Source organism: Hippopotamus amphibius, chromosome 1 (genome assembly GCF_030028045.1).
Source record: "Hippopotamus amphibius kiboko isolate mHipAmp2 chromosome 1, mHipAmp2.hap2, whole genome shotgun sequence".
NCBI lineage: Eukaryota > Metazoa > Chordata > Mammalia > Artiodactyla > Hippopotamidae > Hippopotamus > Hippopotamus amphibius.
In genome coordinates, this window is record NC_080186.1 from 98,919,408 (window position 1) to 98,938,276 (window position 18,869).

An 18,869-nucleotide genomic window follows, 5' to 3' on the forward strand; every position below is an offset into this window, starting at 1 on the left:
TAAGATTGTAGTAGGGAATTAGGAAGTACAAAGCATTAAATATAAAATAAGCTACAAGGATATGTTGTACCACACAGAGAATATAGCCAATATTTTATATAACTATAAATGGAATATAACCTTTAAAAATTGTGAATCACTGTGTTGTATGCCTGAAACCTAAATAATACTGTAAACCAATTATACCTCAATAAAAAATTAAACAGAAAATAAACATACAAAAAAAAGGTATGAATAATGGAAAGGAGGACATATTGTATAGTGGTTTAAAGTGGGGGCTCTAAAGCCAAACTATGTGGACTAGCCAGAGCAATTCAACAAGAAAAAGAAAGAAAAGGCTTCCAAATTGGAAAGGAAGTTAAAACTGTTACTGTTTGTAGACTGTCATGATTTTATGTATAGAAGACCCTGAGGACTCCAACAAGAAACATCAGAAATAATAAATACAATAAAACTGCAGCATAGAAAATCAATACATAAACAAAATCTGTTGCATTTCTACATGCTAACAATTAGCTCTCAGAAATCAACAATCCCATTTACAGTCCTAAGAAAAATAATAAAATATCTAGGAATAAATTTAATCAAGGAGGTTAAAGACCTGTATCCTGAAAACTATAAGACACTGTTGAAAGAAACTGAAGACACAAATCAATGGAAAGATATTTTGTGCTCATGGATTAGAAGAATCAACACTGTCAAAATGTCATTACCTAAAGCAATCTACAGGTTCACTGCAATCCCTATCAAAATCCCAAGGACATTATTCACAGAAATAGAACAAAAAATTCTAAAATTTATATGGAATCACAAAAGACCCTGAATAACCAAAGCAATCTTGAGAAAAACAAAGCTGGAGGTATCACACTCCCTGATTTCAAACTATACTACAAAGCCATAGTAATCAAAACAGCATTGTAGTGGCAGAAAAACAGACACATAGATCTATGGAACAGAATTGAGAGCCCACAAATAAACCCATGCATATATGAACAATTAACTTACAACAAAGGAGCAAAGAACATATAGTGAAGAAAGGATAGTTTCTTCAATAAATGATGTTGGGAAAACCGGACAGCCACATGCCAAAAAAAACTAGACCACTATCTCACACCAAACATGAAAATTAATTCAAAATGGATTAAAGACTTGAATATAAGATCTGAAACCATAAAATTCCTAGAAGAAAACAGAGGCAGTATGGTCTTAGCAATATCTTTCTAGCTATATCTCCTCCTCAAGGAAGGAAAACAAAAGCAAAAATGGACCAATGGGGTTACATCAAATTAAAATGCTTCTGCACAGCAAAGGAAATGGATCAATAAAATGAAAAGAGAACCTACCAAATGGGAGAACTTATTTGCAAATGTTATATCTGATAAGGGGTAATGTCCAAAATATATAAAGAACTCATACAACTCAACAATAACAACAACAAAAAAACCCAATTAAAAAATGGGCAGAGTTGGGACTTCCCTGGTGGTCCAGTGGTTAAGACTCCGTACTTCCACTGCAGGGAGCATGGGTTCAATCCCTATTCAGGGATCTAAGATCCCACATGCTGTGAGGAGCAGCCAGAAAAAAAATGCAGAGTAGCTGAACAGACATTTTTCCAAAGAAGACATACAGATGGCCAATGGGCACCTGAAAAGATACTCAACATCACTAATTATTAGCGAAATGCAAATCAAAACCACAATGAGATCACCTCACACCTGTCAGAATGGCTATTATCAAAAACAAGAAATAACTGTTGGTGAGGATGTGGAGAAAAGGGAACCCTCATACACTGTTGGTGGGACTGTAAAATGGTACAGCCACTATGGAACACAGTATGGAGATTCCTAAAAAAAAATTAAGACTTGAACTACCGTATGATCCAGGTATCCCACTTCTGGGTATTTATCCAAAGAATACAAAAGAACACTAATCTGAAAAGATATCTGCACCGCCCCCCCCCCCCATTTTCATCACAGCATTATTTATAATCGTCAAGATATGGAAACAACCTAAGTGTCCATCAACAATCAAACGGATGAAGATGTGATGTATACATACCCCCCCTACACACAATGGAATACTACTCAGCCATACAAAAAAGATGAAACTGCTATTTCCAACAACATGGATGGAGCTTGAGGGTATTATGCCAGGTAAAATAAGTCAGATGGAGAAAGACAAATACCATATGATTTCACTCATGTGGAATATAAAAAACTAACAAAAACAAAATAAATGAACAAACCAAACCAAACCAATTATGTAGATAAAGAGAACAGAGTAGTGGTCACCAAAGAAAAAGGGGCAGAGGGTGAAATGAGTCAAGGGGATCAACTGTGTGGTGATGGACGGAAAAGAAGTTTTTGGTGGTGGAAAAAAAATAAAACGACAATACAGGTTCAAATCTCGACATCACCACTTATTGGCTGTGTAATGTCAGACATGTTGACCCTCCTGTGACAGTTTCCTGGTATGTAAAACAGGCACACAGCACTGTTGTCACTGAAGAACTTAGAACAGTGCCTGGCATGTAGTAAGCATTCAATAAATGTTAGTTATTTTTATAATTGTTATTTATATTATTTAAAAGTGATTAACTATTTGTCAAATCTGGCAAATCACCTGAAGGATCATTATAACCAAAGAAGATCATTAAGGAGACAGTTATCAAATAGAGAATTTTAAAAAGTTTTAAAATAGAATAAGCAATACAAAATTATTCCTTTCACAACAACACCAGAAACTTCAAAGTTTGCAGTTTATAATGGCTAAATTGTATAACTTTCCTGAAGAGATAGAGAACTAAAACCAAAACAATGTTTTTGTATAATTAAACACAACATTGTCAAGACATCAATACCCCCCAAATGAACGTGCTAGTTTAATGTGATTCCAATGATAATATCAGTGCATTTCATTTGGGAGATGAGGTAAAATAATTCTAAAACATACTTCGAGAATACACAGGAATCAACCAGAAAATTTTGGGTGATGCAGGATGAGGAGTGGGACTAAACATAACATATTTAAAATGGACTTTTAAAAGCTACAATTGATAGAATAGTGTGACTGACTCAGGAATAGGTAAATGCTGACCAAAGAAAGTGGACAGAAAGTCCAGGAACATACCTGAAATACATATAAACATTTAATGTATGATAAAAGTGATATTTTTAATTACTGCAACAAGAATTATTCAATAAATGGTGCTAGTATAAGTAATTATTCAAATAATTTGGAGATGCTCTCCTTGGCCACCTCTTGCTCCGTACCATTTATGTCTAAGCCATTCACAGAGACTTGAACCAGTAAACTAGACCAGGTCACTCTCCTATTTCAAACCTGCTAATGGCTTTCTGTCCATAACCTTTACCCTGGCCTTAACCTCCCTCCCTCATCTCATACCAGACCATTCTCACTTGTGCTAACAAGCATGCTGCTGACTTAGGGCCTATGTTCCCCTAGATTTTCATAACGCCAGTTCCCTGTTGTTACTCTTAAGGTCATCTCTTCAGCAAGCCCTTTGTATAGCATTTATCACTCCCTGATTTTTCTTACTTTTTTATCTATTTGTGAGCCGTAGTGTCTGCCTCCTCCCAGGAAAGAGCATGACTTTGCCCGACTTGTTGCCCTATGCCCACAGCATGTAGACAGTGCTTAACATACATATGGTTGTTGTTCATGATCTACTGTTAATTGACAAAAACTGGTTACAAAATATTTTATGTGATCTTATCCCTTTTTGTTCAGGAAAAAGTTATATGTTTGTGTATAGAAAAAAGTTGGGAAGGATATACATCAAAAAGTTAGTAGTCAAAGTCTCTGGACTGTGAGGTTCTACACAATCTTTCTCCATCATACTCATCAGCAGTTCATTATCTTAATCTGGCTATTAAAACACGGGGCAAGGGGTTATCAAGTGGATCCTCTATCCCTCAGAAATATATCTGCACGTTGTACCAGACAATTCCTGCTTTATGTTTAACACTCTTTCCTGCTCCAATAGATGCCTGTTCCCTGTAAGAGGAACAGACAGGAAGAGAGAATAGTAACCAGTGACCACCCTTGCAACAAACTGCCAGACACATTTTATCTACAACCACTGACTATTCTTAGGACAAGGGATACAATCGTTCCTTTCCATTCATTCATTTATTTAACAATGTACACCTACTGTATGACAGTAGTTTCTTTAAAAACTTGATTTTCTATGGCTCTTAAATTAACAGCTTGTCAAAATGATAATCAGCCAATTTCCATTAGGAGGGACTTTCACCCAAAAGACCAATGCAGGTGAATACCAAATAGCCAGCAATATATTAATGCTTGAAAATGAATCAGCTCACCTCCAATGACTCCGACACAGAAGTAAAGTTCCTGCACAGTGTTACAGAAGGAAGCTGCGATCAAGCCACAGCCTGACAGGCAGCCGCCAAGAATCATGATTGGACGACTGCCATATTTATTCACCAGGATACTGCTGATAGGACCTAAGAGATAACCAAAAATACAGTAGTACACAAGGCATTGATGGCACTAAATGACAAGTCCTCTAAATTTAGCAGATACAATAAAAGGCAATGGTAAGAACATTGCTATCTATAATTATTTCATAATGATAGGTACATGTGCTAGGAAAGAAAGATGCTAAAAGAATCATTAATTGTGTATCAGCTCTATCTTGAAATATTGGATGGAATTTTACTAAAATATAAAGGACCCTAGTCTATCTTTAATCTTTCTCTTATAAGGCAGAATAGGCTGAAAACACCTTGGTAACAGATGCTCACAGGCTTCTTGATTTATCGAGGATATGATCAACACATATTTAGTAAGTTTGCTCTATATTAATTTTTGGACAGGCACACTGATGAGAGATTTTAGAGTATTCTTTACATATCATCATAAATGTGGCTTGTGTGATATTTTTTAAAAAGAAGAAAAAACAAAGGCAAAAATACATAATTATTTTTTCCAAGTTCAGTAGTTTTGCAATTAGGACATCTAAATTTAAAACATAAAACTGTTCCCAATTACACCTACATATCTCAGGTATTGAACTGAATGGAATGTCTTTTAGACCTGGTTTCATGCCTATATTGCTGTTTTGTGGTAGCAAAATTATGAAAAAATGTTTGCAGGAGAAGATTAAGTCAGATAATGGTCAAAACATCCTCAGTTTTAACAACTTAAAGCAGATTAAATTTCCTCAGCTAAAGAGATGCATACCAAAAAATCAGTTTTTCTTTAACCTGAGGAGAAGAAACCAAATAAAAGCATAGTGTTATAAGGATCACAAATAAAAAGATTTTATGCATTTCATGTATGTTTTCAAATACAAAAAAAAAAAAAAATCAAATGGCCTCTCCTTAATTGCTACTAATAGGTATAAACTGTAATTTCCCATTTCCAAAATTTTAAATCTTAATTTTGAGTCTTATCCAAAGCAAACAATGTTTTAAATTTATAAGAATACTTATGTCCCTACTTCATGGCTATGGACTTTGGACATGACAATTTTGTTTACATGACACCATAACATGTCTGCCTGGTTAAGGTAGATGACTGCAAATGAGAAAGGGTCGCTGCAATGCATCAGTAGGGAAGGGGACACAAGGAGAAGAACTAATATGATGATGTGTGTGACTTGCAAAGTCATAAAGCTAGTGAGAACCAAGTTTTGAACCTAGCCCATCTTCTCCCCATTATATATGTATTTTTGGAACTACAGTTCCAAAGCTATGAAGCAGAAGACATACAAATCAAGTTTTTCCTCTATTAGCACAGTAAATTCTGACCTTATTCTGTTTATTCTTTACTTAGCTCCCTAGAAGATAGTAAGTCTATTTTAAAAAACACAGAATGCAGATATTCAGAATATACTATTGATCATATGTTGACCTATTTTTATTTCCATAAGCACTATGAAAAATTCTGCATTACTCATATTCTAGTGCTACTACATTCAAAGTTGCAGTATGGTGCACTATGATTAAAAGGACAGGCCCTGGCCCAGGGAACCCAATTTCAAATTGTGGTGTGTATATTCAAAATATGGTATGTAGATATGTATACATACATATAATAAACATGCAAGAAGGAATTAAAGCTTTTGATATCCTAGTATTGCAGAAGATCAATCCTTTCTGAGGGGCTGGGTCAAGAAATGGCTGCAGGAGAGACTTCAGGCTCAACCAACGATGTGTATAAAGAAGTTTTCATCAAACTTGTAAGTCACTTGAAGATATTAAGCCACAGCTGGTTTGGAAATACTTTGAATTTACAGCTTGTGTATGATGAAAGAATTAAATATTGAAAGAATATTCATGAACTATTTCCATATAAATTAGTCACTAAACAGATTTTTGTATAGTCAGAAATGCAAAACGTTGTTGACTCCATGAAGTAGAAGCTAATGCTGTAAAGCTTGCAGTGTTCTAAGTTCTAAACTAGGAATGTTAAGATAACATTACTGTGGAACTGAAAATATGTAAATTTATACTTTCATTTTTTAAACTAATTTTTATTGGAGTATAGTTGCTTTACAATGTTGTGTAGTTTCTACTGTACAACAAAATGAATCAGCTATATGTATACATATATCCCCTCTTTTTTGGATTTCCTTCCCATTTAGGTCACCACAAGCACTGAGTAGAGTTCCCTGTGCTATACAGTAGGTTCTCATTAGTTATCTATTTTATATGTAGTATCTATAGTGTATATGTCAATCTCAATCTCCCAATCCCCCCTCCCCCCTCCCCGCCATAGCTTCATGTTAAAAAAAAGGAAAAACTCTAACAAAAACCAAGAGTAGGTAACAAAGATCTTCTGTTTTAAAAATATACAAGTATCAGTATGTATCTGTGAAGCAAAGCATGGAAGGAAGGCAGGCAGGCAGGCAGGGAGGAAAGAAAGGAAAAGACTGAACCCTAAACCACTCACAACTCAAAATATTATTAGTGTTGAGGGTGTGGCCCAAATGCACAAGTTAAAGAATTAAGGCAGTTTTAAAAATAATTCTTAAAGGGGCATACCACATAGGAGCCAAACAAAACAAAATAACCCATTTAGTAAAAATTATGCCACAAGGCTCTTGATAATGCAATTTGTCTTTCAGAGTTATTTCAAGAAGAATGGCCCCAATTAGCTATCATTAAAAATAGAGAGGGGTACAGTTTATAGGCCTATTATAACACAAATTCAGAGAAATGTGCTAGTTATCTCTGGGTGAGGACAAAGAAGGAACTGTTTTCCCAAAAGAAAGTGTCATGTGCAAATTAGCACAACTGACATCACTTACTTTTGATGCAAAATGCAAGCATCTCTCAAGCTCTCTCTCAGAATTGCAACATGTGAACCTCCTGTTTGTAGTCAGATTAAAGATACACTGAGAACCTGGAGTACGTCTGGACAACATTTATACCAATTTCTTCAAGCCATCAGAGTCAACACCTGATTAGAAATCCTGGCAGATGGAGTTCAGAGCCTCCAAAATTATTGGTTCTAAGAAGCCAGAAAATGTCCAAAATCCCTTTTTGATTTCTCTGGGCTCATGAATAAAAAAAGTAAGTACTATAATTTAGCACTTACGTTCCTTTTTAAAAGTACTTAATTTTATAACAGACAAAAAAGGCATACGTTCAAAATTTAGAAGGCACAAAAAGATACACAGTAGAAAAAATGTCTTCCATTCCTGTTCCCAATTTATCTCCCTCTAAGGCAGCCAGTTTACCCGTTTTTCTGTACAATGAGATTAAGTACTGAACTAATTATGACTGCAAATACTTATTCCTGTTTCATGAGTTTATGTTATTGCCTCAACAGGATTACAAACTTCCCAAGGGCAGGGATCAAGATCAGTGTTCTCTATCACTCACACCTAGCCTAGTGAGGACTCTATGCCTAGGGCTTAATAAATATTGGTTGAATCTGCCACATATTAGAAGCCTAAAGCTAAAGTTTTACAGTTGAAATACAGAATCTTTATAGTGGCTATTAAAGAGCTCATGTGAAAATAATCTGAGGTACTAAATTATCATTAAAAAAAGTGAAAGCTTGGCTAAATAAGTAACACGAGTCCCTGTCAATCCCAATAAATAAATACACAACTTTAGAATCTCTGCTAAGCAACTACATATTTTATTATTATGGGAGGTTTTGACTTTTACGTGTTAAATTGTGATTTGATGTTCCAGGGCAAAAACAACAAAAACAAATAAACAAAAAAACCCCCACTGTATTTTAAATGATGTTGAGGTAAGCAATTTACTCTCCACATTTCCTTCACATGTCAAAGAAGGGGGAAAAATGATAAAACTTAAGTTTAAGATGCAGCTGAAATGCTTTAGGACTAATTACATCATAAGGCACAAAACAAGGAGGGGATTTTATCCAGTTCTTTAATTCTAACACCATGAAAAAATTTTACCTGAGACTTTGAACTGTGCTATTCAGGTTAGCCCGATTTACTTTAATTCTCCCAACATCAATTTTTAAAAATCTTTATTTACATTTATATCTCAGGAGTCTTTAGAGAGCAGTAAGAAAAATCAGTTGTGCACATGTCATTTTTCTGAGAGCTTTTTTAAGTTCAATGAGACAGCTGGAACAAATCCTCACAATATCTTGTTTCTGTTTTGGAATACTACAGTGCAACAAACAAAGCAAGACTTGTCATTGTTAACAAAAATTTAAAAAAGTAACTCTAAACATAAAAGCTCTAAGAAATACCATTTCAAAACACCTCACTGAATAAAACATTTTTAAAAAGTTACCTAAAACAGTGTCTGTTTGCTTAATGAAAATTAAAACAGCAGGCCTTAGTGGGTACTTACCTCCACCATACATGACAGCCAACATGATGGATGATATCCATGACACTTCACTGGTGGTGGCATTGAATATACCTTCAATTTCTTTGAAGAACACAGTAATAGATTTGGGAAACGCATAGGAGAAGCCAATGGAAATGAAAGCTCCAACTACCACTGCCCATCCCCAGCCTCCATCTGGGGGGGTGTATCCAACTGGACCTCCAACTGCCGGTGGCATTGCAAGTGTAGATAAATCCCAAAATGCAGTTCAAATCCAAATATCTAAATGACACAAAATTTAAATAAAATGTCAGCAATAAAGCACTCCCACCTAGAACTCCAACAACAAAGCACCCTTTAAACCTAGCCCTCAACTGAACTATTTTTCAACATTACTTGACCAATATACATTATCTTCTAAGGACATTATCAGATAAAGAGACTTTATAGCCATGATATTGTCCATATTATAAATGTAGCCTTTGTATTTCAAATAAGCCTTCTAGTCTTAGCAGTCAATATAATTCCTCAAATTACTAATAATTAAGTAAATAACTAAATGTCTCATTTGACTATCTGCTTGCAAAATTCACATGAACACATACCCTACAGAAGTTTCAGGTTTTAATATAGGCTTTATAAATTTTTCCCCTTTCCCATGTATACTTACTTTCTCTTATGAATATGCTGACTTAAAAGCAATAGGAAGTAGGTACCTGACTCACTAGATATGTAGCAATTTGTAAAATAAAAGACCATTCTGAACACATAAGAATTTCATTTAATGAGCTGGAAAATTATTTCAGAAAAGTTTCCTTTTATCTAATTTCTTTGGTTAAACTTCTAAACAACAAAACTAATCAATACAGTTAAACTCACAAGCTGAACTATAATGTTAAAAGATGGTAGTTTCAAATCAAAGATTATCCCTTTTTTTTGAAGCCGCCTAGGTTGAATAGCAAGGTTACAAAATGAAACTTCCTGTTAGATTATGAATGGGGAAAAGATGGGAAGTGAGTGAGTGTTTGATAGTAGGCTTACCTATTTTCTCATGAAGGTCTCCTTTATTTAATGCCAACATCCACCCTATATTATAACATCCTACAACAGTATGTTAGCATGTCCATTTCAAATTATCTCCACTCAAATAGTATTACTACAGTAAATAACTACAGGTCACAGTAGTGACATGACAAGCTCACTCTTGGCTACAGCATTCTTTAGTCTAAAACACGAGTCTTAACTTCATAGTGTACGAGTAGTATAGTAGTAATCTCCTAAATACTGTTCCTTCCAGCCCATCTGAACACTTCATATATGATTTAAGACAATGGACACTGTAGGGAAAGGAAGAAGACAGTCCCAAAGGGAAGTTTCTCTAAAGGCAAGGATATAGGTTTCATGGCTTCTACTCAACATTGTACTAAAGGTTCTAGCCACTTTGTCCAGGCAAGAAAAAGAGATAAAAGGCATAAAGATTAGAAAGGAAGAAGTAAAACTGTCTTCATTCACACATAATTGTCTATGTAGGTAATGATAAGAAATATACAAAAAAAGGTACTAGAACTAAAAATGAACTTAACTAGATCTCAGGATACAAGACCAATAAATAGAAATCAACTCTATAAGCTGGCATAGAACAATCAGAATTTGAAATTAAAAAGACAAACAAAAAACAAAAAAACCCCAAACACCAATTACAACAGGATCAAAAAACTGAACAGGGATAAATCTGATAAACTATATATCAGATGTGTCCACTGAAAACTACAAAATATTACTAAGAAATTAAACAACTAAATAGATAGATAACCCATCCCTATGATTTGAAAAAAATCTAAATTTAGGCAAAGATTTCTGAAGGCACATGACATTTTAATTAAAAAGTTTATAAATTGAATTTCAAGTTACAGATAGGGAGAAAATATATACAAAATATATATCCAAGAAAAGATATGTCCAGAACATGAAAATAACTTTTATGGCTTAATAGCAAAAAGACAAACAACACATTTTTAAAATGTGCAAATGGGGACTTCCCTGGTGGTGCAGTGGTTAAGAAATCGCCCTGGTCTGGGAAGATCCCACATGTCATGGAGCAACTAAGCCCGTGCACCACAACTACTGAGCCTGTGCTCTAGAGCTCTCAAGCCACAACTACTGATGCCCATGCAGCTAGTGCCTGTGCGCTGCAACAAGAGAAGGCACCGCAATGAAGAGCAGCCCCTGCTCACCGCAACTAGAGAAAGCCCATGTGCAGCAACAAAGACCCAATGCAGACAGTAAATAAATATTTATAAAAAAATAAGTAAAAATGTGCAAATGATTTGAAAAAGATACTTTACCTAAGAAGATATATGAATGACAAAGTACATGAAAAAATGCTAAAAATTGTTATTCATTTGTGAAATATAAATTGAAATCCTAATTGCGATACTAATACATCTCTACTAGAATGACCAGATTTAAGACCGATAATAGCAAGACTTGGTGAGGATATGAAGCAAACGGAATTCCTATATTGCTGGTGGTAAATCAAAATGATACAGCAAAGTTGGAAAACATTTTGGCAGCTCCTTATGAAGTTAAACATACATTTAACATGTGATCCAGTCATTCCTAGGTATTATTCAAGAGATGAAAATATAGATCTTCACAAAGACACATATAAGAATTCTCTAGTAGCTTCATTCATAATGGCCCAAACTGAAAACCCGAACGTTCATCAACAAGTGAATGGATAAAGAAATCATTGTATAGCCACACAATGGAATACTACTCGGCAATAAAAAGGACCCAACTACCAATTCATACAAGAACATGGATAAATTACAAATGCATTATGTTAAGTGAAAAAAAGCTAGACATGAGCCTATATCAAGTTCTAGGAAAGGCAAAATTATAGTACTAGAAAACAGATCAGGGGTTGGGGAGGGGAGGCTGACCGCAAAGGGGTTTCAAGAGAACTTGTTTTGGGTCATGGAAATGCTCTATTGTGATTGTGACATTCATTATTCATCGAATTGTACATCACTTTATCGTATGTGAATCATATCTCAATACAGCTGATCAAAACAAAAATATAATCAAGGACAGCGGCAAGGAGGATAAACTCTGTTCAGTGGCACAGGGAGATAATACAGAAAGAAAAGGAGCTGGCAGGCAAATTCCTCTGTCTTGGCTACCTGGATGGTTAAAAGAAAGAACAGGAAAAGGAAGAGAACAAAGAGGAAAGAAGACTCTCTCCTGAGAATTCACAACTACAGGCCTGTGTGAGATTATTCTTGGCAGGGGAACATCTGTGGGAAACCTCCATTGTTCTTCCAGAGATATATGATGTTTGATTTTGCTAGCAAAGATTTCCAATAAAGCCCTGCCAAATATAAGCTGACAATCTAAATTTTCAAAACACACCCAGAATCAACTAACCATGAGTGACATAAAACCAATCCAACACAGCTGCAACTATAGACATTGGATATGGATACTTAAAATGATGAAAAGCATGAAATAAGGCATTAAAAGAAAAAAAACCCCACAAAATACTATAAAAAGACTAGTTAATTTGAAGTAGGACTTCTAGAAATGAAAAGCATATTCAACAAAATTAATAATAGGTTAACCAGCAGACTGAACATAGCTGGGAAGGCAGCTATGAACTGGAGGATGGGGGTTTTTTTTGTTTATTTTTTAAATTAAATTTGTTTATTTTTTGGGTGTGTTGGGTCTTCATTGCTGCACGTGGGCTTTCTCTAGTTGCAGAGAGCAGGGGCTACTCTTTGTTGCGGTGCGTGGGCTTCTCATGGCAGTGGCTCCACTTGTTGCGGAACATGGGCTCTAGGCGCGCAGGCTTTAGTAGCTGCGGTGCGTGGGCTAAGTAGTTGGGACACACAGGCTTAGTTGCTCCGCAGCATGTGGGATCTTCTCAGACCAGGGCTCGAACCTGTGTCCCCTGCATTGGCAGGCAGATTCTTAACCACCTGGCCACCAGGGAAGTCCTGGAGGATGGGTTTGAAGAAAATAAAATTCAGGGAGACCTTTTTTCTGAAGCTATGAGAAAAGTTTAGAAACACGAAGTTTAGAATGGGAGGATGTGGCAAATATCTAATGGGACTTTGGAAGAAGAGAATAGAGAGAATAGGGAAGAGAATTTTCAAGAGTTAAAGACTAAGGACATTCCAGATTTAAAGAATAATACGAACCTACAGTTTAAGGAAACCTAACAAGCCAAAGAGAAAAATCTTAAATAGAGATTATACAACTAACAGATAATCACACTGACAGCACAGAATTCCCATCAGTTTTGAAAAACTCTCAGCCACCATATATTCAAATATTGATTCTTCACCATTCTCTCTTTCCACTCCTCTGAGACTCCAATTGGATGTGGGTTGTCAAGATGGAAAAAGGTTCTGCCTCCTCCAGTATTTCTGCCTAACCTCTCTTTGGATTTCTGTTATGAGAGTCTTCCTCTCTGGTACTATGTATTCTGGAATGTTCCCTTCTTTAGGGGCTCCAGAGATTTTTACAGCCTGTGGCAGTGAACCACAGTAAGAATTGGGATAAATGAGAGCTATACTTTTCTTTTGTAGTAGAGGTAAGGGCTTTTGGACAAAGCAAATTAGAAAAAGAGAAGCAGATGACCTCAGGCATCTATTCTCAGAAGAGATGATTTTTAGTTAAGGGTATCTGAATCTGAGAATCTGGAGAAAAATTCCTTTAAAAATATAACCCAGTTGAAAGAGTAAAGATTATGTCCTAGGGCATTTCACTTACCTATGATTCAGGTGGGACAAAAATATTTACATGTTGAAGCTTCCTTAAATTTCTACCAAAATGAATATAAAAAAAAGCCTTTTAACAGTTCAGTTCTACTGAAGGAAACAGTCTGGATTCTAAAATTATGTTAAACAGAATGGCTCCAGGCATTAATTTTGAGTTTTTCCCTTCATCTAATTATGAAAAAAAGAGAAAAGCACTTGAAAATTTTCAATCAAAGAACCACCAAAAAGATTAATCTGCTTCAGAATGTTTACACACACAGAGCGAGACACCCACACACAGAGGGCAGAGCTACTTAACACATCAAGCTCTGACTCGAATAGCTAATACGTGCTGGACGTGATTAAACTTTGAGCTTAGCTGCCAGCTATGATTTGTTAGTTATAGCAGTTACAATTTTTAGTCACTAAGACTTGCCTCATCAAGTTACTCATACCTTACTGCATAGTGTAAAACTTTAAGATTTAAAACCTCAAGAAGTTTTAAAAAGATTCATTAGGAAATAAGAAGTAAGAAATGAGTAACCAGATTTCGAAAGAAGGAACACTTCGAAAAACCAGACATGGATTCAACACAGTTCTGCCATCATCCAACAAATGGCTGTCCTTCCTAACATAAAGATTTGAATGGCACATAACAGAAAGCGTTCAATATTACCTAAACGTACTATTTTCTTTTAAACTGATCAAATCTCAGCTATAAGCAAAAGGCTTCATTCAAACAGAAAATTATGTGAGTGGCACCCCTTGTACAGTATTTAGAGCCCCACTGAGAAAAGGGAATACTTAAATCCAGAGGCTACAAGAGATTAAAGTTTAATATTTTAATCCTTACAATGTGCACAGTAGCCTTCCTATTAGCTTAGCTATTATTTTATGACTCTCTAGGAGTTGCCTGAAAGTGACAGGAAGATTTTTTTTAAAGTGATAGGGTAATGAAGACGTTCTTCATCAGTTCAACTTGTAAAGAACAATGGGTAACAATAAACAACACTAACTTTTCTTAGCAATGATGGTGGTGACAAGAACCACCTTCTAGATTTATTTCTCTCCTTTTCTTATAACTCTCAGGAACTGTGCAAGTAAATATCTGGAAAGCCAAAGTTGAGCTCCCTACCTCTCGTGCTCTGCCCTGACTCCAAAAGAGCTGTAAAAACCCTTGGAAATAATATTCATTATGTGCTCTACATTTTCTCCAACAGCATTTAAAACAAAGCCAGTCATTTCCTAATATGACAATGACCAGTATGTGAACTTAAAAGAGGCAGAAAGTATCTAAAATAACTTATCTGAAAAGAATTTGTTACACTAAGTGTAGACCAGTTTGAGATTTCAAATTCACATGGAAATATTCAAATTCAGAAAGGCTGATTTACTGAAATTATTGCTGCTAAAGTAGTTAATCTACTGCTCTTTATAACTGGTCCTAGTCCAGCTTCATGGCTTTCAGAACCACTTGCCCCAAGGTAAATTGCAAGATTCAAGGCCTAGGAACCCTATCCGCCCCTCTTCTTTTCCATTTTGAAATTGAATAAAAAGAAAACAAAAAACAAATTAAAAAGAAAAATCCACAAACAAGCAGAAGGCACCAATGAAAATGAGACAGGAGGGAAGGTGGCAGGGCACAACCTGGTTTTTTTTCTTCTTTTTTTTGCTGCGAGATCTTTGTTCCTGACCAGGGATCAGACCCCTGGCAGTTAAAGCATCCAAGTCCTAACCAGTGGAGTGCCAGGGAATTCCTAGGGCATAACTTAAAAAAATGTCATAACTGTTCAGGACAAAACCTGATTAGGCCCAAGATGGACCCTGAGCATTATCATACACTCACCATAATACATTAGCATATACTACATGACACTCCCACAGGTGCCACGACAGTTCCCAGGCCAACCATTAAAGACCAAAAAGTGGGCAGTGGCCCAATTCTTGGAAATCCCTGCCCCTTCCCCCCAGATAACTGGAATAATCCTCCCACTCAGCCTATGAAATTACCCAGCCCATAAAAACTAACAACCCCATACCTCAGGGCCACTCTCACTTTCTGAGATGGTCCACACTCTGTGGAGTGTATTGTAGAGTGTGTATCTCCCAGGGCTGCTCTTGCCTTTTAAGATGGACCACATTCTACCTATGGAATGTATCTCCCAGGGATTCTCACCTTCTGAGATGAGAAGTGTGTATCTCCTTAAATAAATCTGCTTTCCCACTTAGTTCTGAGGCAGAGCCTCTTACCTGTCTGCTTGTACTCTTCCAAGCATTCTATGTTTAATAAATCTACTTCTTGCATATTGCTTTGCCTCTCACTGAATTCCTCCTGCACTGAGACATAAAGAACCTGAGCTTCATTAAGTCCTGAGACCAGGTGTGCAGTTTCATCTGGGAGACTGTGGATTTGAGTCCCCTCCTAAGCCAGAGCTTGTGGGTTCAAGTCCCAGCTAAGAGTCCCATTCTGAGGTGTGCAGTTTCAAAAGGAGAAATACAGGGACTTCCCTGTTTGCCCAGTGGTTAAGAATCTGCCTGCCAATGCAGGAGACACAGGTTCAATCCCTGGTACTGGAAGATCCCACATGCCACAGAGCAACTAAGCCCGTGAGCCACAACTACTGAGCCCATGTGCCATAACTACTGAAGCCCCTGCACCTAGAGCCTGGGCTCCGAAACAAGAGAAGCCACTGCAATGAGATGCCCTAGCACCGCAAGGAAGAACAGCCTCCGCTTGCTGCAACTAGGGAAAGCCTGAGCGCAGCAACAAAGACCCAACGGAGCACCCTCCTTCCAAAAAAAAACCAAATAAACCCCAAAATTACTGTAACTGGTTAGGCAAACACTCAGCAATTTTGAAATGAATGATTTTGATCGAACGCCATGTAAAGAACTTTAGAGCCTATTTTACACTAAAGAGTGTAATTGTATTTTGTGGCAAAAGCATTTTTAACTAAGAATCATACCAATATTCAGAACTCTGAGAATGGTATATGTCAACAATGGTAAGGTTTATTTTAAGACAGACAATAACCATTACATTTTTTTCTACATTAAAAAGAAGCTAATGTTCCAGTATAACAAGTCTGTGAATTATTTAGGGCTGAGCATTAATTAAAATCCTTGGGTAAAAGTTGACACCTAAACAAACAGGTTGTTTGCTCATTAAAAAAAAAATAACTTTTATGGATATTTCAAAACTTTTTTTAAATTGGAGTATAGTTGTTTTATCAAAGTTTTAAGAGAAGTTAGTAGAACCAATTTCTTTATTACATCAGACACAATTAAAATTTATACTTACAAGAGGCACCAATGCTTTAGGACACCTGTCTTCAAGATCAATTCAGAAACTAACAAAAGCAAAAAACAGAGTATAATTTTGTTCTAAATCCACATATTGATGTGACATAAGCATTTAGTAATTTGCAAAAATGAAATTATTTTTCATTAACTGACAATTCCATAATTAGAAATTTAATGCTAAAATTCTATTCCAGTCCATCAATATCATTATTATTTTTCTGAATACACCTTGCCACATGGAATTAATCCCCTCCATGACATTTTTTTTTAATTTATTCATTTATTTATTGGCTGTTGGGTCTTTGTTGTTGCGCTCAGGCTTTCTGTAGTTGCAGAGGGCGGAAGCTACTCTTCATTGTAGTGCACAGGCTTCTTATTGTGGTGGCTTCTCTTGTTGGGGAGCACAGGCTCTAGGCAGGTGGGCTCCAGTAGTTGTGGCATGTGGGCTCAGTAGTTGTGGCACATGAGCTTAGTTGCTCTGTGGGAAGTGGGATCTTCTCAGACCAGGGCTCAAACCCATGTCCCCTGCGTTGGCAGGCAGATTCTTAACCACTGTGACCAGGGAAGCCTCTTTCCCTGACATTTTAACTCAGTGTTTCTTGGGCAGCATTCTGAAAACTCTAAGTTAATAAGTTGCATATTTGTTTCTTTCTTTGTAACTATTTCCCTAATTAGCTTAGATGTGTGCATTTAGATCATGAATTAAGGACAGAGGCTACTGTTTCAACAACAACAACAAAAAACTAGGGGATTCCCAGGTTGTCCAGTTGTTAGGACTCTGCACTTTCACCACAGTAGGCCAAGGTTCGATCCCTGGTCAGGGAACTAAAAGCTCACAAGCTATGCGGTGTGGGGGTGGGGGGCGGGGGGCGGGGGACCACACACAGGAAAACAAAAAACAAAACCCAATTAACCCCTCTCCCATGACCAATGACCAAATGTTAGCATTCAAAGAATCTGACTCTCCCAGTTTTTGAGATGTGGGGAAAAATATGAAAGCAGAAGAAACCCTCCAGTGATGTGGAGGCTTTTTCGGAACGCTAGGAAACACAGGCAGAAAGGTATTTTATTTTGTTTTATTTTAATAAAAGAAACTTTCGGCACACAGAACTTAGTCTCACTTTCTGAGGAATTACCACATCAGCAGGTTTTGCCTTCTTTAATGCTTCATTTTTGCCTGATTGTAGCAGATTAAAAAACTAGCTACTGTCCATGTTGAGACTAAGTCCTGTTCCCTTTCACATGTTAATTTATTTCTTGCTTGGGCAAGAGTTGCTAAATATAAAACTGTTTCAAATTTATATAAAATATAAGAATGTGAGTAGTAGTGAATGAAGAAAGGGAAGTTGGAGGCTGTGTCCTCCAAAGACAGGTTTTGCTTGGCGGAATTCCAGGCTATATTTTGGAAAACCTGTATATGTTGTTTTCTACAGTAGTGCAAATATATTTTCAAGAAATCAAGATCTAAGTGGGCCACTTCAATTTATTAATATATGACCTACCTTCTTCTAAAATCTAAAGAATATAATGGGCTGAATTAAAACTACAAGTAGACATGTAGTCAAAACTGTGTCATTTATGTTACTTTAATATAAATGAATATTTGAATATAATTGGTGGTATTTCTGTTAGAATCTACTTCCCTACCAGTATTCTGAAGCTTAGTGGGGAGAATTACAATGGAAGAATTCATTAAAAGATAAACAACAAAGAAAGCTTTTCCTTTTCTTAAGCAAAAGGCTGAGTTGAACTATTCACTCACAGAAATAATTAACACTATACTTAGTCTCACATAAAACAAAACAAAAAACAAACAAAAAAACTTAAGTTTTGAAAACCAGAGGCAACACAGTAATATGCTGACATTTCATTTCAAAGCTTTATTCTCATCCTTAAAGTTTCAAACCATATTTTCAAATATATATTTCTTCATCCCTTTCTAATAATTTCTTGTACAAATAATTGCTTAATAAATATCCTTTGAATGAGT

The 18,869-nt window shown here is 36.1% G+C and overlaps 1 protein-coding gene across 3 annotated transcripts in view; it reads right to left on the reverse strand.

Annotated features, from left to right (window-relative positions):
- Positions 1-18,869, reverse strand: part of SLC16A1 (solute carrier family 16 member 1) — a 37,853-nt gene that overhangs the window by 12,358 nt on the left and 6,626 nt on the right. For 2 of the 3 annotated variants that reach the window (XM_057698145.1, XM_057698194.1), the window contains 3 exons: positions 16,878-16,926; positions 8,835-9,095; positions 4,347-4,490 (listed from right to left, as the gene is read on the reverse strand). In XM_057698145.1, the coding sequence (XP_057554128.1) occupies positions 4,347-4,490; positions 8,835-9,051 (361 nt within the window). In that variant the 5' untranslated portion in view covers positions 9,052-9,095; positions 16,878-16,926. The remainder of the gene's footprint in view (positions 1-4,346; positions 4,491-8,834; positions 9,096-16,877; positions 16,927-18,869) is intronic. The other variant, XM_057698078.1, reaches the window with a different exon arrangement.